The sequence below is a fragment of the Thunnus maccoyii genome, chromosome 12 (assembly GCF_910596095.1).
Source record: "Thunnus maccoyii chromosome 12, fThuMac1.1, whole genome shotgun sequence".
Classification (NCBI taxonomy): Eukaryota; Metazoa; Chordata; class Actinopteri; order Scombriformes; family Scombridae; genus Thunnus; species Thunnus maccoyii.
Window position 1 is genome coordinate 11,073,733 of NC_056544.1, and position 26,024 is coordinate 11,099,756.

Genomic DNA, 26,024 nt, shown 5'->3' on the forward strand with positions numbered 1-26,024 from the left:
AATCCCCTCCTTCCTACAACATCCATATGTGTGTGTATATACTGTACAAGAGTGTATATGATCTGTTTTGAATTTAAGTGTCATAATCTGCCTTTAAATTTGAATTTACTCACACGTCCCATTTCCAAAACACAAGTCAACCCAGCCAGATAGTCTATCATCCGTTGATATTTATTAACCGTTAACAAAATCAGCCAATGCCTTGATCTCTTGATGGATGTTCATTCAAGTGAGGTTTATTTGCATCATATAAGTACATTCACTAATTTATGTAGTAAAATAATTCATAGAAAATCAAAGTTAAGAAAAATAGAATATTTTTCATGGTCACAGTGAATATAATCTGACCTATTGCAGAAGAATACAATGGCTTTGAAAGTGCTTAACAACTGAAAAGATGTGATGGACAGGTAATGCATGCACATGACGCAACATGCATTCAATGCAGGCATCAAAGTGAGAAAGGAACCTGGAGTGGGAAGCTGTTATTTGCATTCTCTGATAAAAGGGGCTCATTGATGATCAGATCCTGGTTTATGAAAAAAGATCCTTCACATCGACATAAGCTGTTCTGGTGCTGTTAAAAACCAGGCAGTCATGCAGTATTTAAACCTTAAGGAAAAGGTTATTCAAGCCCCATTCAAGGAGTTACACTTACTGTACATTTTTTACATGGAAGCTAGATAGTGTTAATAGATACAGTATAATGCTTTGTGCAAAGTAAGTTGCACCAAGAGTGAAAGTCTAACGCTTGCTGACCTTACATGTGGTCCTTGAGACTAACATGTTTTCCTACAGTACAGGCATGTTGCGGTCTCACAATGTTACCTGAACAATTATACATTGCACTCAATCCGTAATATTACATTGGTATGAACATTTACTAACTCTTTGAGCCAGAGTTTTCTAAATCAGTCAATTGTCTTGTTTCTCCTTTGTCGGACTCATTAGAGGGTAATTCCTCTTGGGTTGTGTTTAAGTCAGCCCTATTGGGCGGAGCGTTAGCAGCCTGGGTGGGTGGTTGTGTCCCATTTGCACACACCACAGTACCCTCCGACTTGCTGAAACTGAACAGCTTCCCAGGACTGAATGTCCTGTTGGGGGACTGAGACCTCTCCTGGCCACTAGGGGGAACTGAAGAGGTCACTGTTGACCCAGGCGTTGCTCCAACTGCCACTGCTGGCTCTTTTTTCACCTCAGGCGACTTCAAGAACTTCAGAAATCCAGGGAGCTTTGCCTCTCCTCCAGTTGGGGACTGGGCTGGCGAGCGTGATGTCCCGGAGGAGAACTTCCCTTGGAGAGGGATGATCTGCTTGAGCTTCATTACATTGTTGTTTCCCAGCAGAGAGCTGGGTCTTTTAGGCTTGTCCCCTGGCTTGCCTCCTCCTGCTTTGTCATGGTGGTGCTGGTGCTGGGTGTCTGCTTTGTGATACTCGCTCTCCTGACGGGCCTCGGCCTGCAGCTCAGCCTGACGCTGAAGCTCCTCCTCCTCACGTCGACGTCTGAGCTGCTGTTGGAAATGCTGCTGGGCCTGCTGCTCGTGCTTCTAAATGGGGAGACGTGTTAAAATAAAGATATAGAGATGTCACTGTTTGCTATGAATGACTGACCCTCATTTTGCATCCTCACTGTTAAAGAAGTTGTCAGCTTATGAAGCAGGTAGTTCACACAAACAGCTGTTTTGTACTTGTTTACAAAAAATACGCCGACTTTTGCTAAAAGTTGTGTTTTTCTATCTCTATGACAAGACTTATCTAAAAACACCATCAAGATGAAACGCCACTGATGTGATACAACACATAGTCAAACACACACTTATTTCCTCTGTATCAGATCACAGTGTGCAGTCAGGAAAGGCTGCAGCGGTATACATTTTTGGACAATGCACACAGAGAGACCAAGGGACACAAAGGGATATGTATATACAAATATGATTGACATTACACATTGCCAGCAGCAAGTGTTTCGATGGCCGAAGGTCTTTCAAGCTATGATACAACTATACCTTGAAAGCTTCCCTTCGTCGGTACTCTAGCTTGGCCATCTCTTCTGCTACCCATCCAGGGATATCAGGGATGGCAACATGGATGATGTACTTTAGGAGGATTGCAAAGTGCTGTAAACCACCGAGACCACAAAGGGACAGGCTCAACACACAGTTACATCAAAGCATAACCACATTTTGTTTCCTGTTATGTATTTTTTATGTAGACAAAACATCACATCTCGTACATGTACCAAAAACTCTTGTGAGGTTTTGTGTTCATCAGTGAACCTAGTTAATACAAACTTAGCTCAAAAAATGAATGTTTTACAAAACCACAACAACAAATAGTAGCAGGCCATGCACATGTGTACTTCTTGTATGATGTGAAATAAAATGTCATTTTGGGGATAAAACTACAGTACATTCTTTAAATAAAAATAACTCTTCATAGCCTGCATTTACTGTACACACATGAATGCAGTGCATACCTCCAGTAAGACAATGGAGATGATTGTCATCTCAGGACTCAACCAGGGGAACAGACGCTGCAGCTGACCGCACTGACCAATCAGGTAACAGTTAACTATGATGGCTATCAATCCCATGGCCTCCATCGCAGTCTGGTTTTGAGAGAGAGAGAGAAAGAAAGAGAGACATCTAACATTATTATCAGATACCCCCAATATGAACAGTGTAGGCCCGGAAGGCTTGTCTGACATTTTGAAAAACAAAACACACTGACCTGCCATTGTCCAATATTCTCCACCCTCTGTCCAAAAGGCCTCTGCAGGCCGGTACAGAGCTTCAGGGCATCACTGCGGATCTCGATGATGTTGTTGATAAGAGCACACATGGCCGCCAGGGGAAATGCAGAGGAGAAGAGCACCACATAGCCAAACTGAATGAACATCTCCTGGTAGTCCTGAAGCGTATCCTGCATCATGCAGCAACATTAGTATTTTGGAAAGGCACTTTATCTATTGCTGAACAGGATACAAATGATATTTTATGAAAGTTAAGCAAGATTTTGCATTCCTTGCTCCCATATCAAGAGTCACACCTCATATGTCTGCATACAGCTCTCAATCTCAGCTTGGGTCAGAGAGACAGTTTTGGGCTCTTCTGGTGGATCAATCCACGACTTCTTGTCCTCTTTCCTCTCACCGACATTCTTTCTTCTCTGACAGAGTGAGTCATATTCTTTTGGAGAGGACACGGTGACATTCTCCTGCCAAAGTCAACATTAGATTCACAATACTTTCCTTACTGAATATGTCAGAAAAAAAAAACATTTTAATGTGTCTGACTTTGTATGTTGTATGTTTGTCTTTTTCCAATGTAGTTTCACATGAAAATCTAGAAATAAGATCACTTCACAGTGAATAGCATTATGGAGCTTGTAATGTTAAGGTTACGATCCACTGGATGAATTGTAGTGGCAGAGTTGAATGCATTTTTAACTCAACAATGTGTATACTGTAGTTTCATCTCAACCTGATTGTTGTACTAACTGGAAGACATGTATCTTCATTCATAAAACCATGTGAAACAAGTTTAACTGAATTGGAAACAAGTGGGATTAACTAAACACAATAAGATACTTTTTTATTTTTTTGTTTAAGAAACTTAAGATTGTATGACAATTTTAGTTTGAAAGGCCTGATGGTTATTTAGTGTAGAGAGAGATGTCAGATCCACAAAGCTGCAAAGCATGTTAACAAATCAAAATCAATCAGAAGACCACATACTTGAGTCAGCGATTCACAATCACTGTCCTCGTCACAACTGTCAAAAATACTGCACGGATCCATCCCTTCCTCTACCAGCGTGGGACTGTCCTCAAGGAAGCTGTCATCTACCGCCTGCGTTTCTGTTGTGACATCCTGGTAGTCGACCTTCTCGGTAAAGCTGACTTTTCGTTGCTTCAGAACACTATCACTCATGTCCCACTCTTCTTCTGTCAGCCTGAATCCAGCTTTCAGATCCCCTCTTCTCTTTGGCTGTGGGTTCCCGTTAGCGGTGTGACTGACAGGGATCCCTCTGGGGCCCAGGAAGGAGTAGGATGTCATTGAGGCTTGGGCCTTTCCCAGAGCCAGGCGGCCATACTTGAGCATGATGGCTTGGAGAAGCTCCCACAGCACCTTTGGTGTGAAGACACCCAGCTTGTTTTGCTCATAGATATAAGGCTGGAGGACCTCTTTGATGTTCTGTAGGAACTGGCGGAAGATCAGTAGCGTAGCTAGCATCTGTGAGAAGCAAGAGAACATCTGTCACTGTGCAGAATGTAAGAGGTTCAAAGGGGAAAACACATGCACATTCCCAAAAGGGTTTAGCAAGCACAAGTGATTTAATAATCCCCTCCAGACATGTTTTAAGATGTATATAAAATACTCTATTTTGAATAATAATTTGTGTCTAATATGGTTTTTACACAAAAAAGTTCAACTATCTTGTTCAAATCCTTATAATTACGTTTAATCCTTTGCCTTCATTAAAAATTCCAGATTCTATGAAAATGCAAATATATTTCATTAAAAAAAATTAACTGCTGGACTGTTTCCCCATCACATTTGTGTAAATTGAATATTGGACCAGGATTGGCTTCTAAACTAGTTGTGTTGTAACAAATCATGCTAATAGGCCCACTCCTTCAAAATCAGATATTCAGTGAGCTCAGAGAAACTTTCCACTTTCAGCAGATGAATGTGAAAACAGCTTTCTAGTGTCAAACTGTGCAGATACATCATTCTGCACAGTGAAGCTCAAACATCCAACTGAAGGAACAAGAAGAAAAAACACATTTTAGAGTGGAGGGAGACTTTAAATATTCAGTCTGACTGAAGTTACAAATTGCAGGTCACTGCCTGACATGATCTCAAGTCATTTAGAGCATTTCAGAGTCAGACACACCACATTAAATTAAAGCAATAGTTCCACCTTTTCACTTTCTTGGCAAGTGTTAAATAAGAAGATTGGTCCGGTCTCTCCAGTAGCCTAAATATGGCCCTGTTCACACCTGGCATTAATATGTGTCTCACGTGACCACATGTGATTGGATCTCACTTTCCCGCTCTATATGCAAATAAACACTTACATCATTTCTGTTTGCAAAGACCTAATGCATTGTTGTTTTTAACCGGTGGGAGGGGAGGCAGCAAAGCACTTCCTGTTCCTAGTCTGCCAGACGTCAGTTGAGTAGATGGTCCTTCAATGTGGCCAAGGACACATACATATTCACACTGTTAAAAGAATGTGGCCAGACCACCTCCAGATGTGGTCTGAGCGATCAGATCTTTAAGCATCCTCACTGTGTCTTGGGCGAGTTCACACCTGTACTCAGAACTGTCCACTTGTGATCGGATAACCCAGTGTGAACAGGGCCTATGAAGCTACTGCCAGCGCCAAGTTAGCTTAGCTTAGCATAAAGACTGGAAACAGGGGGAAACAGTTAGCCTGGCTCTGTCTGAAGATAGCAAAATCCACCTACCAGCACCTCAAAGCTCACTAATTATGATGTTATAGCTTGTTTGTTTAATTCATACAAAAACTGAAGTGTAAAAACTACAATTTGTGGTTTTACCAGGAGTTATTTGCAGGACAATCTTTTAGAAGATTGATACCCCTCTAGCAGCTGGGGTATCATCTTCTCGTATGGCTCATCTTATTTTTGTGATACTGCTAACAGTGGCTGTTACCTCCTTAAGTCGCTCCATATCCTTGAGGTAGAATCCAATGTAGAAAAGGCTTAGGTAAGAATTGATGAATTCAAACTGTAAAACAACCAGAAAACATTAGAGGAAGTCAAACACACACTCGGTCAATATGAACTGTCTGTTTACAACCCAAACAGAAGAGGAAGCATGACTTACAAAAACCATCTTGATGATGAGATTATTCTCATAGGCACTCTGAAGTCTGTAGTTCTCTGGAAGAAAGAATAATTATCAGGGAAGCATCATCTGATGTGCAGTTGAATGACAGTAAAAAGGCTAATGTTTTTCTTTTAAATCCTCGTAGGAAAAAGGTTTTATCACCAGTGCTCAACATAAAAATATACTCATTACCCTCAATTCCAGTCATGGGCAAATTTGTTCCATTTTAATTTAATTTCTAATAAACTACTTATCTCTGTTATATATCACAGAGATTCACTATTGTGCCCAGAGAGTTCATTTTGTGTCTCTTACCCATGTCATTGAGCCAGTAGGCAATCTTCTTATACACTTCATCACATATGGTAACAGTAATGGCCAGAAGTATCTTAGGAATGAATCTTGTGATACCAGGTAGCTCCTGAATCTCCATAACCACTTCCTGCAAGGTGAATTAGAAGCATAATAAATATTTAATAAATCCTATTCATTCACGTCTGCTCTCTCAAATCCCACAGCTATTTTTAAAAGCCTTTTGCATGAATCTGAACTGAAGAGGTGTGTCTGAATGTGCTTTGTTTAACCTGTCTGTAAAAATGATATAATTCACAAATCTTCAGAGTAAACTATAATTATGGATGTTATATATATACATACATATATATGTGTATATATATATATGTGTGTGTGTATATATATGTGTGTATATATATATATATGTATATATGTATATATATATAATGTCAACTCCATTTCTGCTTGCATGCTGTATTATCTGTTCCAAACCTGCAGTTCCAGGCAGAGGAGCATAGCGAGAAAGACGAAACAGAGACAGAGGAGGCAGATGGGCAAGCTGACCAGCCATCTGAACAAAGCCCTCTTCCAGGGCGGGTAGTAGAACTCCTCACAGCCTGTTATGGGACTGCAGCGCTTTACGCCCTGCAGCAGAGGAAGAGGACAGAGACAGAAAGAGTGTTGTTTTCCTCATTGCTGTCATCCTAATGGAAAACTGATTGCAAATATTTGTGCAAAATGTGCTCCATGACAATCACTTGTTTCCTTGATTGATTATTAAATTGACTTTTTTTGTGATAGGAATCCTGTACACCCTTAAAACAAGCACAAATGCATTTCTTATGTTTTCGCTATTGTGTGCCAGTTTACTCTGCAAAACAGTTTATATTTTTATTTTTATATTTATATTTTAAGAGGACATTTTTACCTACATCAAAGTTTCTCTGTTTTCACAATTTTTTATATGAACCAATATGAATACAGAATTTATGAACAAAAGTAAAATAAAACTGTTAATATAATTCGCGAAACATTACAGCTCGGAATCACTGAACACGTCACTTAAATTCTTTTGATATTATTATGTAATGTTTTTCTCAATAACTGAGCTGCTATCGACAGAAGTTCCTCCTCAAAAAAGCTGACGCCCAACGTGGGGCTCGAACCCACGACCCTGAGATTAAGAGTCTCATGCTCTACCGACTGAGCTAGCCGGGCCTGTTGCATCACTTTCCCACATTCCTTTTCAAAGGGGTCACCCGCATCCCCTCCCCCCCATGGTCTCTATTCATCAGTCTCAACAGGAAGTGGGGGGAGAAACACTGCCTGCCCCCAGCCCACTCCTCTGAGAGAAAGTGGGGTTTGAGGACACACCCATCTTGTAAAAACAGAGATCACATTTCCTTGTATTGTGTGCCAGTCTCTGCAGAGTTGCGCAAGTGCTCACAGCAGTAAACCACGCAAACAGACAATGATACTGTAACATTACATTACCTGAATTGGTGAATTTAAGTGAAAGAATTTACAGTATGATTCATAAAGCCTGTCTAGAGAGGTCTACTAACAAGCGACTGAAAACAAATGTTGTCAATGTCAGTACAGTAACTAAGTGAATAAAAAATCAACTTCACAAGCATTTTTCACAGCTTTCATTCACCACAAAACTGATAGTTGTTCTTTTTCATCAATGCATGCTCGGCTTCACCAGCAATCCTCACCCTGAACTGTGGCCTGGGCTCCTCCAAGGACTCAGCAGGAGTGTCCAGGGTGCCCCACCTGTAGGCCAGCTCTGCCTCTCGCCTCTTCCAGCGCTCCAGAAACAAAGTCGCCCACACAACGTTGAAGAGGGCAAACACCACACAGCAGATATCTTGACTGGTCTGAACAGGAGCATAAGAGAATCAAAGATACTGATATAACTTCTGAAATAGCTGCAGTTGCTTCATAAACTACTTGTGAGCAGCTCCCACCTGTCGCAATCCTTCCTTCCTTTTTTTTATGATCACATTTTTATTACAAATTTAATATGACATTTAAAAAAAAAAAGCAATAAGCAAGGAAATAATAAGACATGTATGATATCAGACAACAAATAGAAATCAAGATCTCATGATATTTCTGACATAAAATAATATGTAGATGAAAGGTAAAACAATATAAGAAAGCATCATCAGTAATGTTGTTATAGAATAGGTTTCATGTACCTGGTCGGCTTCTGCTAGTATCCAGAGCAGAAAGCCGATGACAGCAGGGTAAAGCATGGAGTTGGTGTAGAAACCAAGCCAGGCAAAATACATAGCGATCTTCACTCCAAAGTAGTCACAGATATCATCTACGAAAGAGATGAACAGAGTGTAAACAGACAATATTGAGGCCTTAAGAAAAGGAATCATCATGGTTTAAACGACTGACATTATGCAGATTACATTAACAAACAGATCATTCATTTTTAAGTATAAATTAATGTGCCTGGGTATAAACAGCAGAAATAAAATTCTGACACTGCCTACCCAGTGGCTGCCTCTCACATACAGCCTGTACCCAAGATGTCATCAGCTGATTGAGGATCCTCTGCTCATGGAGAGGAAACATTTGATGGATCACCCCTCGAGCCACCAGCTCTGGAACTGGAGAGGACACATCACAAAACATACACATAGTATCTCGGGTGACATGTTGTCCATGTTTGACAAAACTTTAAAGGCCTTTGAAGAAAAAATACTTTTAATAGCTTAATGGGAAAGCTATGTTTAATAATGAAACTTTTAAATGAGCATACTGATTGGCTGTCCCTCCAGGAAGTGAATGTTGTGAAGCACCTCCCCCTGTTTGGCTCTCAGATTGTCCAGCCAATACTTTATGATGCTTTGACGCTCCTAAAAACAATTACAGGTATGGGGAGACAAAAAGATAATTAATGAGAGAAACACATTTTTAATTGGAATATAACTGAAAAAAGACTACTACTGAATCTTTCATAACATCCCAAAATAATGATCTGTGTAATATTCCCAAAAGATTCACAGCAACGCAGAGCAACCGCAGTTTTGACCTCTGACCTGTGAAGTAAAAAAGCAGAGCTCGCTCTCTATGTTCTCATAGATGTTGTCCTCTTCGCAGGAAAAGCGCCGCATCCCGCCGCCGAACTGCGGCTTGACAGCCTTGTGCATACTCATCTGCTCCGCTCCCCGCAGCAAGCTAAGCGTGAGGAGAGAGGGTAAATGAACAGCAGGATTAAACCCAACCGAACACTGTGCAGAGGCTGGACTGCAGATGTTTGATAGATTAAGTGTATTAAGGGAAGCACACAACAAACTGTAACACGCACAACTGCACAACTGGGCGATGACTCTCAGTGTCACACAAACACACACATGCTCATGTTTGTACAGCATCCATAGTGAGGACCCTTATTAACATGATGCATTTACTGCTCCCTCATTTTGAAATAAATTCTATAAATGTTGCTGCCCTCCTGTATTTCTGCAGTTAAATAAGAGAGTAAAATGTTACCAATAACTATAAGGAATCATATTTAAATCACAACAACACCTAACTATTATTCTAATCTAAATCCTAAAGCCAAAACTAACACTCATCAGCCTAATTGAGAAGTAAGGACCAGCCAAAATGTCTCCACTTTGGAAGTGTACATCTCAACTAAGACAAAAGCACAAATGCCCACAAATGCATGCACACACACACAGAGTTTCAGAGTCTTACTTCTCAAACGTCGTCGTGATGAAGAAGGCATGTGCCTGGGTGTGTTTATGCTGTCGGACCTGAATACTGACTTGTGGGATTCCAACACGAATCTGATTCAGGAGCCACAGCAGAGTGTGGTCATCTATTGAGTCTGGAGGGAGGAAATTTGATATACTGAAGAACACTTTTCATTCATTTATAGACGCTTGCTTTTTCAGTAACAATAAATATGTCAAACAAAATACATTCAGTTTAATTCCCCACAGCAGGCAGGAAATGATGAGTTTACTGCATAAAGAGGCTGAACCAAACCCATCCCTCACAGCCCTGACTGAAGGGCCAAGAAGCAGCAGGATGGTGATGATAGTAAAAAGACACTCTAATTAATCCCTGTCTACATACATCACAAATGTCCCAGTGCTCTGTTTTTGGTCTCCACCAAGTCCTGTGGGAATTTTAGCTGCTAAAAGCTCCACTATGTTCACCAGCTTGTTGCTAACTTTGTCCATCAATCGCAGGGGAGTCAAACTCAGTTTCACCCTGGGCCACATCAGCATATTGGTTGCCCTCAAAGGGCCGATTGTAAATGTAAGACTACATAAATGTATCTATTTTGATTATTATTGGTTTTATTAGCTCTGAAAGCAGAATTCTAGGAAAAAATGGCAAGCAGACATTCAAGTGCACAACTATTATACAATTTATTAAAAAAATGAAATATACAAAGTAGTATAAGTAATACAGTCAAAATAAATTGATGAAAAGTGAAACAGGGTATGTTTTGTAGTGTATCTGTCTGAATCAAACTGCTAATTGAGATTGATAAAATGCATCTTGTCGTATGTTTTACCCACTGCTTCATCTTCCTTAAAGGACATTGTAGAACGGGCTGGCTTGTAGGTACAGGTACTGTTAATGGATAAGATCTAATTGTCCCCAGTGGCCATTTTTAAGTCCTAGTCATACATCTGAGTGGCTGGCTGACCACCAAAGACATTTAATGAGGATAGACTGTTCTCTGTGAAGGATTCATTGCAGCACGGACAGAGAGGACATGATGGAGCGTACCTGGGAATGTCATCAGGATATCACAGTTTTCAGTGGGCACCATCTTTAGCCAGGATTTGCGAGACATTATGTAGTGTCTGGCTTGCAGAAGCCGCTTCCCAAACAATTTATCTAAAAGGAAGAAGGGGCATCATGAGGAGAAGGTGAGACCGAGACAAATTGGGGTTAATAAAGTTTGAAAATGATTACAGAGAATAGGAGAGAAAGATGGCTAGAGAGAGAGTGTGTGTGTGAAAGAGAAAGGGGGCCGGACAGATGGTGATATTTTCTCATCTGGATGATGAAGGACACAGATGACAGGTTAGTCATTAGTATCACTGCCATTAGTATAACTCTGACGCTCATCACTGACACTATTTCTTCACCATATTTTAAGTCCTTTCTTATATTTTGCCCCTGTCATGGTGACTAAGGGGAAATGACAAAATGACAAATGTCCAAAATAATTGTTCAGCCACTGTGAAGGTTGACTGTGCTGCAGACTTTGTCTCGCAGAGCAATATGGAGCAAATGCTATGATCTGTAAACAAAACAGATGATCTGTAAACTGGCTGGTGTGTCTCAGAAATAGCCACAAACAAACTCGCTTTTCAAGTCTGTCTCTAAAACCACTAAATGTAGGCAACGTAACAGGCCTCCGTCATGCTTGTAAATGATCACAACACAGTCTAAGTTCGGAAGTCATCATTTTCGTTGCTTCTTTTTCTTTATAGTCACCCTCTCAAGTCACATTGTCTGTCTCACGCAAGCGCTATAACCCCTAGTGACTGACCGATCTCTGCATTGTTCACTGAATCATACTATGACGCTCTCTCAGTACATCTCTGTGATCAGGATTTCCCATTCTGCAGTACATGCGCTCTAAAGTTACCTACTTCCTTCCATGTCTCGTGTATCCCATTGATGGAAAGCAGTGCTGCAATCTCTCTGTTGTAGTATTATGTTTGAGAGATATGAGAAATAATATAAACAATAATAATGATGTGTGTGTGCATGTGTGTGTGACATAATGATGTAATCCAAGCCACATCACCAACTGGAAGCTTTTTTCATTATCCTGCATGTACTGTATATTTCAGAGTAGAGTCAATCTCTCTCTGATTGTCACTGACATCATTGCTCATATTGGCAGGACCTTCCATCAGATATGTAGGCACATCTGACATGGAAATCTCTATTCCAGGCAGCAGCAATTTATCTACTCAGAGCAACATTATCTCATATAAATCTTGTATAATGAGATTGTTTTAAGTCAGACTGCAGTAGAGCTCATGTAGATTGAAGATCTACATACTAAATATATGTTTTATCCTTCCTTTTGTGAGAATAGTTGTGATGAGCTCTATATATCTCGCTCACACGGGCTAGGCGACATAATTATCATTCATCGTCATTATAATCCTATCATGGGATTTTTAATTAAAATATTATAATCATGATACCAAATGTTCTTGTCAAATTTAATAATAAAATATTACAAAGCTATGTCTAAGTAAGACTTAATACCAGAATTGTGCAGTCTAATATGTAGGCTATAACATCAGCTTGACAACAATCATACTATTTTTTTAATGAATAAACATATAAATAAATGTTTCTTTTTGGATATATGGAATATATCAATATAGAGAAAATGATAAATATTGATACAGTAATATGTATATTTGTCGGCGTCACCCAGCACCTTTCCTGTCCTGTCTTTTCTGTTCCCTTAACCTAGTGCAGTCCAAAATTAAACACTTGAGGCCTTAAGCTTGGCAGAGGCACACTGGGTACATCACACTATGCCTTGCACCCCAACCAATGTAGCAAATAGTTAGTGTGATTTTATGTGTGTCTTCATTAACAATTTAAACATACATTTTTAAGTAATCTTTACTTTTTTGTACATGATATGTTTCAGAGTTATGGGACTACAGGTTGGGGTCTGGTTCCTTTCCCAGTAGTCAATGGACAAAAAGCAGGCAGACAGCCTGGATAAGGTGCAGACCATGAACTCTATCCATCCATATCACTCAGACCGTCACATTCTGACCTAAATGTGCGTCCTGGGAGTAAAATGCAGTGCATGCTGTAAACATAAACTCATACTGTGGAGTAACTGCGCACTACAACTTCATGAGCACACTCATCAAGAGAACCATAAATAACTGCAGAAAACTCCTTCCACAGCTCTTTAACCACAGCTGAAATTACTTGTCAACTCTGTTGAATATTATATTAACAGTTCTAACTTCTGTGTGGTTGTTACAGACTTTGTAAAAGAGAGAAGGTGTAGTAATCTGTCATGGTCTCATAGACCAAGCTGGTGGTGATGTCATCAGCACAATTATTATTCATACTCTAGAGGTCGACTATCGCCGGAGTAAAACTGTAAAACAGAAAAAGAGGACATGAAACTCCAATCTTCAGGCAGTGAGCTTACCTCCAACAAGCTGATAATGGTCCCAGATGGTAAATGGTTATCACTGCCAGGGGCAGTGCTGGCACACACCACAGTGGTGCAGAGAAAATAAGTGTTGGTCCATTTAAAGAAAATGTAAAATATTTCATTTTAACGGCTTTATACATCTAGCTCATTTTCATGTTGTCAGCCTACATCACCTGCCCTGATTCATATAAATGTGGTCCTTTTTTCTCCAAGTGGTTTGCATTAGTTCTCTTGAAGTCAGGATGCAAATCAAAGCAGTAACTGCAGAGATGTTGTTCAGGCTAAGATTGTAAAGGTTGTATGGTCAAATCTATCACCTCTGCCATAAGAGCTGAATGGGCATGAACTAGGACCAGAGCTGGACAGTGGCCCTAGAATATGGATCGTCTCAGTCCTTCAATGAACTATTCCCAGGGGGCCCACAAATCACAATAACATTTACCTCCCGATAAATCAAATAAAGATATTAACATATCCGATTTGCACTTCATGGCCATCACAATGCAATTCCAACAATGACCATTACGACAGTCATCTACTCACTCACCACTGAAATGTTTCTACTATACAATCTTCAAGTCTTCAACACCTGAGACGAAACGGACACAGCTGACATCTGAGCCTGCAACACAGTCTTCACTCTCTTCAAAGTGTAGTGTAGCACAGCCCGTCCGGACATACACCTCCGCTGCATAAGACTCCTGTATGCACCTGTAGACCACAAAGCCTGACTCTTCCCGGGCCTGTCTGAATCGGAATGCGCACTATGTAGCGGGAAAAGGAAAGACTCACCGAAATCAAAACCCAATTACAAACGATTGACCCCTCTAGTCTCCTGTGAGTCATTCACAGAAGTATATCAAGCATCAGTGACTGCACCATATTGCCCAAGCACAGTAGCCTAATCCAATTTTCTCTCATCCCATTTTTTTCCTGAATGAACACAAGCACCCAGCTTCCTCTGATCTCCACCGTACGCACGCAGGCAGGACACATATTTTACCATTTTTCTCCGTGACACTCACCGAGCACCCCGGACGGCGTTAAGGGCGTTTGCTGCTGCTGGTTGTTCGTCCTGTCCTGCAGCTCGCTTGGCACCGTCCTCTCCATCCTCTCCCCTGCCCCGTCGCCGTCGTCGACGTCTGCGGTGCTGCCGCTGCTGCTGCTGCTGCTACTGTTTACAGTAGCGTCGGTATCAGCTGCTCCGGTGCCCGCTGCCTGCATGGTGGCTCACATAGGATAATACTCCAGGTGGTGGTGAAGGGGCTGGAAGACCGCACTGCACACGGAGCACTGTTTTTATTGCATGGCCGTTACATGCGAAGGGAAACCCCTAGTGCAGATGATAGATGAGGAAGAGGGGGAGGAAGAGGAGGAGGAAGAAAAAGATCATGGTATCTACACGTTACGCGCACCAGTCGTGACTGGGTAGTGACGACAGAGTTTAGGGGATCACCGCGCAGGCTACAGGTCTATAAACAAGGACATATGCGTCCTTTCTATAGCTGCATGCAGATCTGAAGATGGATCACTCGCCCATGTTTTCGATAATAGCCTATTATTCTGTCACAGCTGTACTTCATGTCCCTGAAACACTTCTCACATATTACATGCACTATCCTTTCTGTTTGTAGGAAATATGAAGCCAAATGTGTATAGCCATCAGGACATTGTGCGAAATAGCCTACAGGTTTAGGCAATATTTTTGTTTTTATGTGAAATAAATCAACATTAGCAGGACCTGTATGTGTAACAGAGTCCAGATTCTACCATATTTATGCCACTAAAATTAATGTCTAATATATATGTGTTTCAGACTGAGTAAAACATGTAACCATGGCCAGATTAAGCCTTTAGGGCGGCAAAAAGTTGTTGTTTGAACCCCCACCCCACCCTTATGTACCTGTCACCTTCCATCAAGTAGCCTACAGAGTACACTGAGACCAACCAGTACTCCCATGCTGGAAAGCTAAGTCTCAATAAAGTTTCTGTGGCACAGTTTGAGACAATTTTATTCTACACAACTTTATTTAGGAATGTGCACCATGTTACTGTGCAAACTAAAACAATAAAAAGTGACACAAGGCCCCTCATTAAGACAAGGCCACAAGATAAAAGGTATAGTTTGACATTTTGGGAAATACTTATTTGCTTTCTTGCCAAAAATTAGATGAGAATATCTTTACCTCTCCCCCCCAGCCGAGAGTGGTATCATATATAATTGAACTGTCTCTCTCTCATATATTTTCCAAAATGTTGAACTATTCCTTTGTGTAAAAATGCAGGGCCTGCCTTAGTTCATATTTTGCTATATTTTGCTGTTGTTAATTTTCTAACATGTTGCATCTTGACATGGAGTGTACCTAGGCTTTTTGGGGCCCTTGTAGGACTTGGGGCCCTGGGGCAGTTGCCCTCTTTGCCTGATTGATAATCCAGCCATGCATGCAACTCCCACAGGCTGATTTACAGCACAATTTAGTAGCCAATACTGTTCACATTCTGTTTTACTCAGAACACAAGATGAAGATTTATGGATATAATCTATTAGGCGACATGTTGTCCAAATAAATTATTCTGCCAACAAGCCCTATGAACATGAATTGTCAGCCAGCGCTTTTCCAAAACTGCATCCTAAAATCAGTTTGGAAGGTGAACAGGTTTAATGACAGTGTAATTCTAATACCATATGGTATTTAAATGTGCATGTGTAATTCTCATTCAACAATAACCATAAAAGCCATTGTGTGAAAGCTAATGTCAGGATTCGATTTCTTGGGATCAATTATTCATTCTAACCTTCTGCTGGGTCCATCACCCAAAGGTATGTCTGTCTGCCTGTCACAGGTTGTCAACACATGGACAGAAAAATTCTCTCTCTCTCTCTCTCTTGCCTGTTGGAAGAGGGTGTTATGTGTCTCTATTTCACTGCTTCAAGCACAGTGAAGATATATAAGAGAAGGACTGATCACTATAATTGTCAACTGGCAGATAAATGAAGAGAGGAGGAGGAGAAAAAAGATTTGATTCTTTGAAACAGTAACTCTTGATGGATTCTCTTTCTCTGGTGATTTGTAATTTAAGAACATATGCTGCTGGTTAAAAATGATTAAAAACATCACAAAGCCTCCATTTCCTCTGAATTTACTGGCAGCAACAGATATTTATTCAATAAATTCACTTAGTCCACAAAGTTACCTCTATAAAAAAAGTTAGGATGATATTAACTTCATATTGTGTAAAATACAGTACTATTCAAACATGTAATTACAGCTGCAAGCAGTGATGAGCAGGCTCTTGCACCTTAGTGCAAGTCGAAGTGCTGTTATTGCAGAGCAACATGATGCAGCAACACATGTACCAAAAGGCAAAAGACACAGATATACATTTTCCTGAATATTGGACATCACATAACTATCATTTCCTGTGTCCACTATGTGGTGCCAGAAAACACGCACCAAATGTACATTATGTTGCTGCATATGAAATGTTGACCACACACTTTAAATTTCATGTAATCAAAGGAAGTTTGTAACATGAGGCTTTCTTGCCATTGCCACTAGACAGGTTACATAATTGGGTCATTAATGCAGAAATACATTGAGACGAGGTCACCTGACATGCATATGCATTGTCATGAATAGTGGATGTTGCAAAAAGGAGTTAAATACCACATTGTGTCCACTAAATGGTGCTAGACAACACCCACTAGTTATATGACATGTTACTGTATATCATGTGTAGACCACATCATGTAAATTCCATGGAAATCAGATGATGTTTGTCATATAAGGATGACTTCCTGTTGTCGAAAGATGGTGCTATGACTATGACTATGACTCAATATTGACAGGTAGATGTGTTCAGGCCTGGTCTCCACTCAAGCATATGAAATTTGGGGCAGATTGGATAAAGTCCAGAAGAGTTACAACAACTTCCTGTGTCATGGAGAAACATACAAATTTACCAGTATGCCAGTCAAGTGAATTCCATGAAAGCGGAAGATTTTGATAAAATGTCATCATAAATGTGTTAAAATGACACTGACGAAATTTTAAGTTGTTCGGAATAATTCTCTAGGAGGAGTTTGTTAAAGTACAACACCAACAAATTGCAAACACTGCATAAAAATTGCACGGTAAATTCAAAATGACTGACTTTCTATAAGACATAGGGTATGGCTCTGAGAAGCTTTATGTAAGTCTGGACATGATACATGTTCCTGCCAAATTTCATTCATCTACGTTGAATTTAAAGGTGGGGGCCTTGACTTTGAAATTTTGCAGGGGGTGCTATTGAGCCAATTTGCAACATCCAAGCCCAAGACCCATATGAATTGTCAAATCACGGCAGTTTTGATGCATGTGCAAGGTTTCATGAGTTTTCCAGCATTCCTAGCACCTCAAAAATGCTAATAGTAATTAGGGGGTGCTATAGAGCCAACATGCCATGACAAAACCTATATGCAATATCAAATTTCAATACTAGTTCAAAGATGCTTGCACAGTTTCGTGAGTTTTTGTGCATCCTAAATGCCCCAAGCATGTGATTGTAAAATGAAAATTAATGCACAAAATCTGAAATGGCTGACTTCCTGTTGAGTGAAAAAATCCCCCCCCCCCCCCAAAAAAAATTTCCAGTTAGAGGGATGACAGCATTGATCCAACCAAATTTCATGAACATCAAAGTAATTTTGTTCCAAAATGGCCTCGGACTTCCTGTTGTCAATAGGTGGTGCTATGGCTATGACTCAGTATTGACATGTAGAGATGTTCTGGCCTGAACTTCAATGAAGCATAAGAAATTTGGGGCAGATTGGACAAAGTCCAGTGGAGTTACAACAACTTCCTGTTTTATAGAGAAACATGCAACTTTATTGGCATGCCATGTCAAAGGTGTTCTGTGAAAAGTCAAGATTTTGATAAATTTTCATCACAAATGTCTTAAGATGACATCGAAAAAATTTGAAGTCAGTCAGGTCAAATCTCTAGGAGGAGTTTGTTAAAATACAACGGCTGCAAATGGCAAAAACAGTGCAAAAATTGCAAAGTAAATTCAAAATGGGTGACATCCTGTTGGACTTAGGGTATGACTCCAAGAGGCTTTTTTGTGCTTCTGGACATGATACATATGCCTACCAAATTTTGTTCATCTACCTCAAATTTAAAGGTAAGGGCTTTGACTTTGAAATTTTCTAGGGGGCACCCTCGAGCTATTTTGCTACAGCCATGCCCAAAACCCATATAAGATATCAAGTTTCGACACTTCTGATGTGTGTGCCAAGTTTTATTAGTTCAAGCATCCTAAGCCCCTCAAAAACAGTTTCCTGTTTCATAGTGAACAATGCGTTGCCATAGCAACAGCTTTAGAGGAAAAGCTTCACTATTTAGCATCATAAAGGTCTTACAACATAGCTGACCAAATTTTAGGTGGATCTGATCAACCTGCTAGGAGTAGCTAGTAAAAATATGGGGCCTATAACTTCCTGTTGCCAGTAGGTGGCGCTGTTACTATGATTCAATATTTGCGTGTACATGTCTTCACACCGGGAGTCTTATCAAATGTGAAATTTGGTTAGTTACAACAGTTTGTTTTGCAATGGCGAGACATCAAAATTCGCCACATCACCACGGCAACGTCATTCAATGAAAACTCACAAACTTCACAACATAGCATCATCAAGGTCATAAAGCTTTTCTGACCAAATTTGAGGTGGATCTGTTCAACCTGCTAGGCAGAGATCATAAAAGTACAGCACCTGTAACATCCTGTTGCCAGTAGGTGGTGCTATGACTATGACTCAATATTGACACACAGTTCAAGGTCGGGACCTTTATCAAGCATGAGAAATTTGGGGCAGTTGAATGATGTACATTCAAGTTACAACTTCCTGTGTCATGGTGAAACATTGAAATTCGCCACATCACAATGTCAATGGTGTTCAATGAAAACTCAAGATTAGATATGGTGTTTACTGCATTTTAGGGGTTTTGATTTGACTGAATTAGACACTTACGCCATTTAGAGTCTTTATTTCAGCAGTTTTGGTTGGTTTGAGCGATGAGCGTTTGAAAAGCCTTGACCTGAGGGTTGAGGATTGTTGGACTACCTTTTTCTGAAATTTTAGTACCATTAGGGATTCGCATGGAAAAGCCATCATTGCGAAAACCATTGTCTGTTTGTACCATTCTCCTTATTGTCTTCAACTTGTAGGCTTCCCCAGAGCCCAGGGTGCTGAAGGCGTGAGTGCAGTGTGAGTGGTGTAGACTGTTTGAATAGTTTTAATCGTTGCATATTGTAATTCAATGATTTTTCCATATTGGATGTCTATTCGTTTAGGCCTGTTTGTTTATGCGTAAGCACCCTCCCCCTGTTTTATGGGGGAGGGTGTTATGGTCTGCTAGGCCTTCTGCTTGGTTTTCTGGTTGCCAGGAGGCTGGACTTGCACACCTAATGGATGATGCATCAGTGTGCAGGTGTCAGTGGTTAAAAGGGCTACTTCCTCTCCTGATGTGGGGCCATTCTTGGGGCCTGATTTTGGATTCATACAACACAGCACTCACCACATTTCACTCCTGACAACATTCCTGCACTACTGATAATTGACTTGGACCCATCTCACACTCCTCTTTTGTTTGTAATTTAGTTAATAAAACTATTTTTGTTTAAAATTTAACTTCTCGTCTCCCTCTTTTGTTACAGCCTTGGTCATGGGTCGTAACAGTTGTTGACATGTAATTCTGTAATAATATTCTTAAATGGTGTAGTTTATGTCTTCCCTTCTGTGTCTGATGTTGGTGTGAGTTTTTGTCATTTTAGTCCGTGTGCTGTGTTATTCGATACCTTAGTTTAGCTCTGCCTGTGTCAGCATATCTGTCCACCATTAGTGTATGTGTTTGACTCTGTTTTTCTGGGCTAGCTCACCACAGTGTCCTGTATGTATGGTGTTGTTATGGCCAGCTTGAAGAACTGCAACATAAAAGAAGGGAGACAGACAACAAAGCTTTTTAAATAAAGGGGTAATTTATAAAATCAACACAACACAATCAAATAAAGGTAGAAAAGAACATGTCTAGGGGTACAATGTTATGTTACTGTATGGATGCGTGTTGGTGATGTGTGGGTGAGCGGGAATTGTGTGAATGAGAGAGGAGCTGAGCTGCAGGAGAAAGATCCACAGGAGTTCTTATAGCCCTGTCATGATCAACGTCATATAGTCATGATCAATTAACTTCCCCGCTGCTGCCTACAGTCTATGCATGGCCACTACAGAGGTCGTGACAGTGTGATCGTGTAGAGGGAAGTTCTAATCAACCATGTTATAATGTATGCTGAATGTAAGGTGTGGGTGAATCTATGAGTTCTGTCCTTATATTAGATGAGATCTTAATCTGTCATAGACTATAATTTTACTTTATTAGATATAATATTTTTCCCTTTCTTTTTTCCAATTTGTCTGCTATTTGATTATTTTCCTTCATTCCCTCTGTTGTTTATGCTGGTTTATTTATTTACTTTTCACACATTCATTTGTCATGACTCAACAACATTTCAGTCTTGTTTATTTGCTCTCACTGTCTGATCCACAAAAAGCATTTAAGTTGATGTATGTTGTGTTATATGGTGTTACGGGCAGTCACACTGACGGCAACATAAAGGATGGAGTTAAGCTCAATGTTTAGGGAGAGCACCTAAAACCATTAACCTGGGCTGCCTGATAGCTGCCACTGGATAAACTGCTCTACCCCCTAAAGCCAGGCTGACCTCCATTTATAGCAAACAGCAGACAGGCCTCAGGTGAGCTAGACAGGTAACTGCACAGATGAAACCTATCTGCCTGAAAAAAAAGAATGGAGACATAGATTACACAAGCCACCAGCAGAAGTAGCCAAAACAAGTGTAAATATAATACCTTAAATATAAACGGGCAATTCATGATTTTACAGCCCCAATATCCTTTCCTTTCCTCAAAGTAGTCATATATTTCTGGGTAATAATGAGGAAAATACTGAATTTCACCATTCCATTACAACACTGGCACTTCCCCAATGACTGAATTATGGTTTTGTAACATTTAAAAACAACACTATTCTTATTGTTTTCTGGCCATTGTAATACTGCTGCAATTACTGAAATACTACTTGACAATAAGTAATAAGTAAATGAATTGCTGTCAAATAAATACTTATTAACTACAACATATTACCATTTTGTTATAGACCCATTACCACAATAATTGGTAGATTATCGTTTAGAAACAACAACAGGAGTTAACACAACATCAGGTGGTAATAATGTATTATGACAGATTTATAAAAAAGAAATTCTGACACTTATTTGTAAGCTCAGTATTCAGCTGACCCACGACTTGATGGGCAGCCACTATGCTCCCACTACTTTCTTCTCAACCTGCTATTACCATTGTTTGTTATCTGGTCCTTTCTGTGGTGTGCTGTTGGTGAGGGTGAAGGTGGAAGCAGCCTGGTTCTTATCAAAGTTGTGGCAGTGGGGGTACACATGTCCCTTCTGGTAACCTGAGTTTGAATAGTCCTCATTTACAGCCTGCTGGTGTGCCCACTCACCGTTGGTCCACTTACATTTCCTTCAGTGGTCATCTCTGCCTCACAGTAACCATCAAGCTGCAGTTCAGATTGGAGACACAAGAGGGCAGGAGAGAATCAGAAGTCAGACATTTCATGCCTATCCCTCTTTCTTAACAGTCATCTTTGCACATTTTCCACATATGCATACTCCAATGTCCACACACACTTGCACCACTTACAATCACAAACAAACAGAGGTTACATGAACAATGAATAATGAGCAATGAGAAAGTGTACATTATATTATATTTATATTCTAAATAACTAACACAAAACAAGGTAAATATTCATCTACTTTATTTGTTATCTACCAACTTGTAACCCCACCATTCATCATGTTTAAATGCCAATAAAAAATTGATCACAAAAAAAAGGAAACAAAGTAAACCCACCTGAGGTGTACCTACCAGTGTACATGTAAGCAGAGTACACAGGGCTTCTGTTATTAGTGTTGTAGAGAGTGGCATACCTGTTCTTGTTTTGTATCGCTGGAAGATGTGCTTGTACTGCTGTATGGGGGTCCCATTGTGGTGTCATTTTCTGGACACCAGTTCAGTGGGAGTGACTGGTTTGTCATTCTGGTTCTTAATGAATAAGTCAGGACACAGGAGTTAAACTATCGTGATGGGCATCCGTCAGGATGCGTATGAAGGAAACCATGAAAACTTGAATTCACTCTCAAGATGTTTATTTAATAATGTGGATTGTAGAAGTGTATGGGGAAAAGCAAAGGGGGGGGGGGGGGGCGACACAATTATTCTCATATCTTTACAAAGGAAATATTGTTTCAACGAACTAAGGATAAATTGTGGTGCAAAATAAACTTCTTACCAATTCCGTCGCCCCGTGTAGAAGTGAAAGAATGAATGACAGGGAGGGATATGTTTAAATAGGACTAGAGTGCACAGGTGAAATGAATCAAGATAATGAAGTGTGAACCAACCAACCAATTAGTGAGAAGGAAAAGGGACGGCAGGAAGTCAGGTGATGGCAAAATTAGTGAATCTTTACAACACCACCAGTGGAGCCTGCAGCTTAATTTGACTCAAAATGGGAAACCTCACCCGGCCTGGACATGGAAAGGATTGACAGATTGAAAGCTCCTTCTCGATTCTGTGAGTGCTCTGGCATGGCTGTTTTAAGTTGGTGAAGCAATTTGTCAGGTCCATGCTAAAAAGCGGTCCCTGGTGGTCAGCGTTTCAACTTCCTAGAGGGACAGGTGGTGGTTAGCCATGCAAGATGGAGCAATAACAGGTCTGTGATATCCTTAGATATCCAGGGCTGCACACATACCATGGAAAACCAATTGTTAGCTACTGTAGTTAGCCAGCCCCCAGTAGCCAGTGCGGGCCGACCTAGCATAGCTCCTATTTCTCCGGTAGTTCCCAAGCAGCTGGTAAACCAGGGTGGCTGTGTGACTGTCCGAAGGAAGCAAAGCCCTAAACAGAAGCCCATGGTTCACCACCAACCAGTTCACGTTTTGAACAAGTTCTCCTCAGTCAGCAAAACACTGTGAAACCAACTCTGGCAGCTCCATAGTGAGAAAGGTGAAGTTAGCAACACTGGCGGCCATGGTCAAATGTATTCCTGGGACCAGAGTGGACGACATTGACTCAAATGTAAAACTGCTGGCTAAGGATAGGTGTAAATATGCTACAATTATTATTCAGTCTAACCCTCAGGGGGGTCTGTGTGGGCATTCTGTGGGCAAGCCCACAGTGGGTATTCCATGGGAAACTATCATGGTGGCCCCAAAGGGCAAAACTGCTGTGGGCCCTGCACGGGCTATCCCTAAGGGGAGCTAGTGTGGGCTTTCTGTGGGTAAGCCCACAGTGGGTTTCCCACAGAAAACCATGATGGGGGCCCAAAAGGTCAAGACTGCTGTGGGCCCTGCATGGGCTATCCCACAGGCGGCCCATGTGGGATTAGTGTGGGTTTGCCCTGCCCACACTTCCCCACAGTAAACTCACACATACCCACAGTGGGCCCACATGGGCATGTTTGCTGGGTTGTCTTACTGAAACCTGGCTGTGTCATGAAGAATATGTTAGCCGAAGTGAATCCACTTCCCCCAGTCATATTAATACTCACATTCCTCAAGACACCAGCCAAGGAAGTGGAGTTGCAGCCATTTTCAACTCAAGCCTAGTAATCAACCCTAGACCTAAACTTAATTATAACTCATTCGAAAGCCTTGTTCTTAGTCTCTCACACCCTGGAGAATGTTATAGCCAATTCTGTTTGTTATAGTGTACCGTCCTCCTCAGTTTTTATCAAACCTAGTCCTTAGCACTGAAAACATAATTATAGTAGGTGACTTTAATATTCATGTGGACGGTGATAATGGTAGCCTTAGCACTGTGTTTATCTCATTATTAGACTCAATTGATGGTGCTGCAGGCACACTGCGAATGACATTTGACTCCATCGGCCCTTTAAAAAAGAAGTTAATAAAACACAAGAGGTTAGCTCCATGGTATAACTCCCAAACCCACAAATTAAAGCAAACATCATGGAAATTTGAAAGGATATGGTGTTCCACCAAACTGGAAGAATCTTGCTTAGTCTGGCAAGATAGTCTTAAAACATATAAGAAGGCCCCCTGTAATGCAAGAGCCGCCTACTACTCATCATTAGTAGAGGAGAATAAAAACAGCCCAAGTTCCTTTTTAGCACTTTGCCGAGGCTGACGAAGAGTCATAACTCTATTGATCCATGTATTCCTATAGCTTTCAGTGGTAACAACTTCATCAGCTTCTTTAATGACAAACTATTAGAGACAATTTAATCACCTACTACTCTCAAACAACACCGATTTACCCTCAAACACAGGAACCTTAGAAACCGAATATATATTTAGACAGTTTTTTTCTCCAATCAACCTTCCTGAACTTGGACTTGTGCTAACCTTCCTGGACTTACCTTCCTTGGACTTGTGCTAACCTTCCTGATCCTTCAATGATCTTATTCATTCAAACCATCAACCTGTCTCTTAGACCCCATCTCAACTAGGCTGCTTAAGAAAGTCTTACCCTTAGTTAGCACTTCTTCGCTAGATATGATCAATCTGTCTTTAGTAACAGGCTGGGTACCACAGTCCTTTGAAGTAGCTGCAATTCAACCTCTTCTTAAAAAGTCTACTCTTGATTCAGGCGTTTTAGCCAACTATAGACCTATATCTAACCTTCCCTTTCTCTCTAAGATCCGTGAGAAAGCAGTTGCCAATCAGTTGGGTTACTTTCTACATAATAGTTTATTTGAGGATTTTCAGTCAGGATTTAGAGTGCATCATAGCACAGTGACAGCACTGGTGAAAGTTATAAATGACCTCCTAATTGCATCAGACAAAGGATTTCTTTCTGTACTTGTCCTGTTAGATCTTAGTGCTGCAATGTGACACCATTGACCATCACATCCTATTACAGGACTAAAAGATTTAATTGGAATTAAAGGAACTACATCAAGCTGGTTTTAATCCTATTCATAAGATCGATTTCAGTTTGTACATTTTAACAATGGATCCTCCATGCATGAGGCAAATGGTGGTCACACCAGATACTGACTGGTTTTCTGCCCCCGAACCAAAAAAATGCATATCTGCATCCCTAGTCATGTGAAATCCATAGTTCAGTGCCTAATAAATGTCTTTTATCAAGATAGAACTGCACATTTTAGAGTGTTTTTTATTGTGACCAGTCCAATGCGCACTTGTGCGATAATCATGCTGTTTAATCAGCATCTTGATATGCCGCACCTATCAGGTGGATGGATTATCTTGGCAAAGGAGAAGTGCTCACTAACACAAACAAATTTGTGAACAAAATTTGAGAGAATTTAGTCTTTTTTGTGTAAAGAAAAAGTCTTAGAACTTTTATTTAAACTCATGAAAAATGGGAGCAAAAACAGAAGTGTTGCGTTTAATGGTATGAACTTCACATGCTAATATAATAAAGATGTGCATAGGAAAAATAGGTGTATCACCAACACTCTAATGCTAATCTTAATGCAAAAGTCTATATTTGAGTAGCTAATAATTATGTGCAGTCACCATCACCAGAGTGGCTAGG

At 40.5% G+C, this 26,024-nt stretch overlaps 1 protein-coding gene, 1 long non-coding RNA gene and 1 other non-coding gene across 5 annotated transcripts; all 3 read right to left on the bottom strand.

Annotated features, from left to right (window-relative positions):
- Positions 1 to 2: 2 nt before the first annotated feature.
- ano8a (anoctamin 8a) lies at positions 3 to 14,763 on the bottom strand. 2 transcript variants are annotated; one of them, XM_042429648.1, is made up of 18 exons: positions 14,383 to 14,763; positions 10,927 to 11,037; positions 9,877 to 10,009; positions 9,213 to 9,351; positions 8,933 to 9,029; positions 8,664 to 8,780; positions 8,358 to 8,485; positions 7,872 to 8,033; positions 6,646 to 6,798; positions 6,175 to 6,301; positions 5,857 to 5,912; positions 5,683 to 5,757; positions 3,736 to 4,233; positions 3,048 to 3,215; positions 2,730 to 2,909; positions 2,476 to 2,607; positions 2,006 to 2,116; positions 3 to 1,546 (listed from the first exon to the last, which is right to left on the bottom strand). In XM_042429648.1, the coding sequence occupies exons 1-18, from the start codon at positions 14,579 to 14,581 to the stop codon at positions 884 to 886; spliced, it is 3,249 nt and encodes a 1,082-aa protein (XP_042285582.1). In that variant the 5' UTR covers positions 14,582 to 14,763; the 3' UTR covers positions 3 to 883. The 2 variants fall into 2 exon arrangements, with proteins under 2 accessions (XP_042285582.1, XP_042285580.1); XM_042429646.1 differs by having other exon boundaries at positions 2,730 to 2,921.
- trnak-cuu lies at positions 7,299 to 7,371 on the bottom strand. The gene has a single exon. It is a non-coding gene; the product is annotated as a tRNA-Lys (tRNA).
- A 5,576-nt stretch (positions 14,764 to 20,339) lies between the features above and the next one.
- LOC121909023 lies at positions 20,340 to 22,825 on the bottom strand. 2 transcript variants are annotated; one of them, XR_006099352.1, is made up of 4 exons: positions 22,789 to 22,825; positions 22,427 to 22,541; positions 21,937 to 21,993; positions 20,340 to 21,191 (listed from the first exon to the last, which is right to left on the bottom strand). It is a non-coding gene; the product is annotated as an uncharacterized LOC121909023 (long non-coding RNA). The 2 variants fall into 2 exon arrangements; XR_006099351.1 differs by having other exon boundaries at positions 22,427 to 22,634; positions 22,789 to 22,806.
- Positions 22,826 to 26,024: the final 3,199 nt, after the last annotated feature.

Excerpts from the sequence above, each read along its gene's own strand:
- ano8a (XM_042429646.1), bottom strand. The coding sequence starts at position 14,581 with ATGCAGGCAGCGGGCACCGGAGCAGCTGATACCGACGCTACTGTAAAC. Across the intron at positions 4,234-5,682 it reads ATATGGAGCGACTTAAGGAG|ATGCTAGCTACGCTACTGAT; the intron begins GTAACAGCCACT and ends TGCTTCTCACAG. Across the intron at positions 3,216-3,735 it reads ATTGTGAATCGCTGACTCAA|GAGAATGTCACCGTGTCCTC; the intron begins GTATGTGGTCTT and ends TGACTTTGGCAG.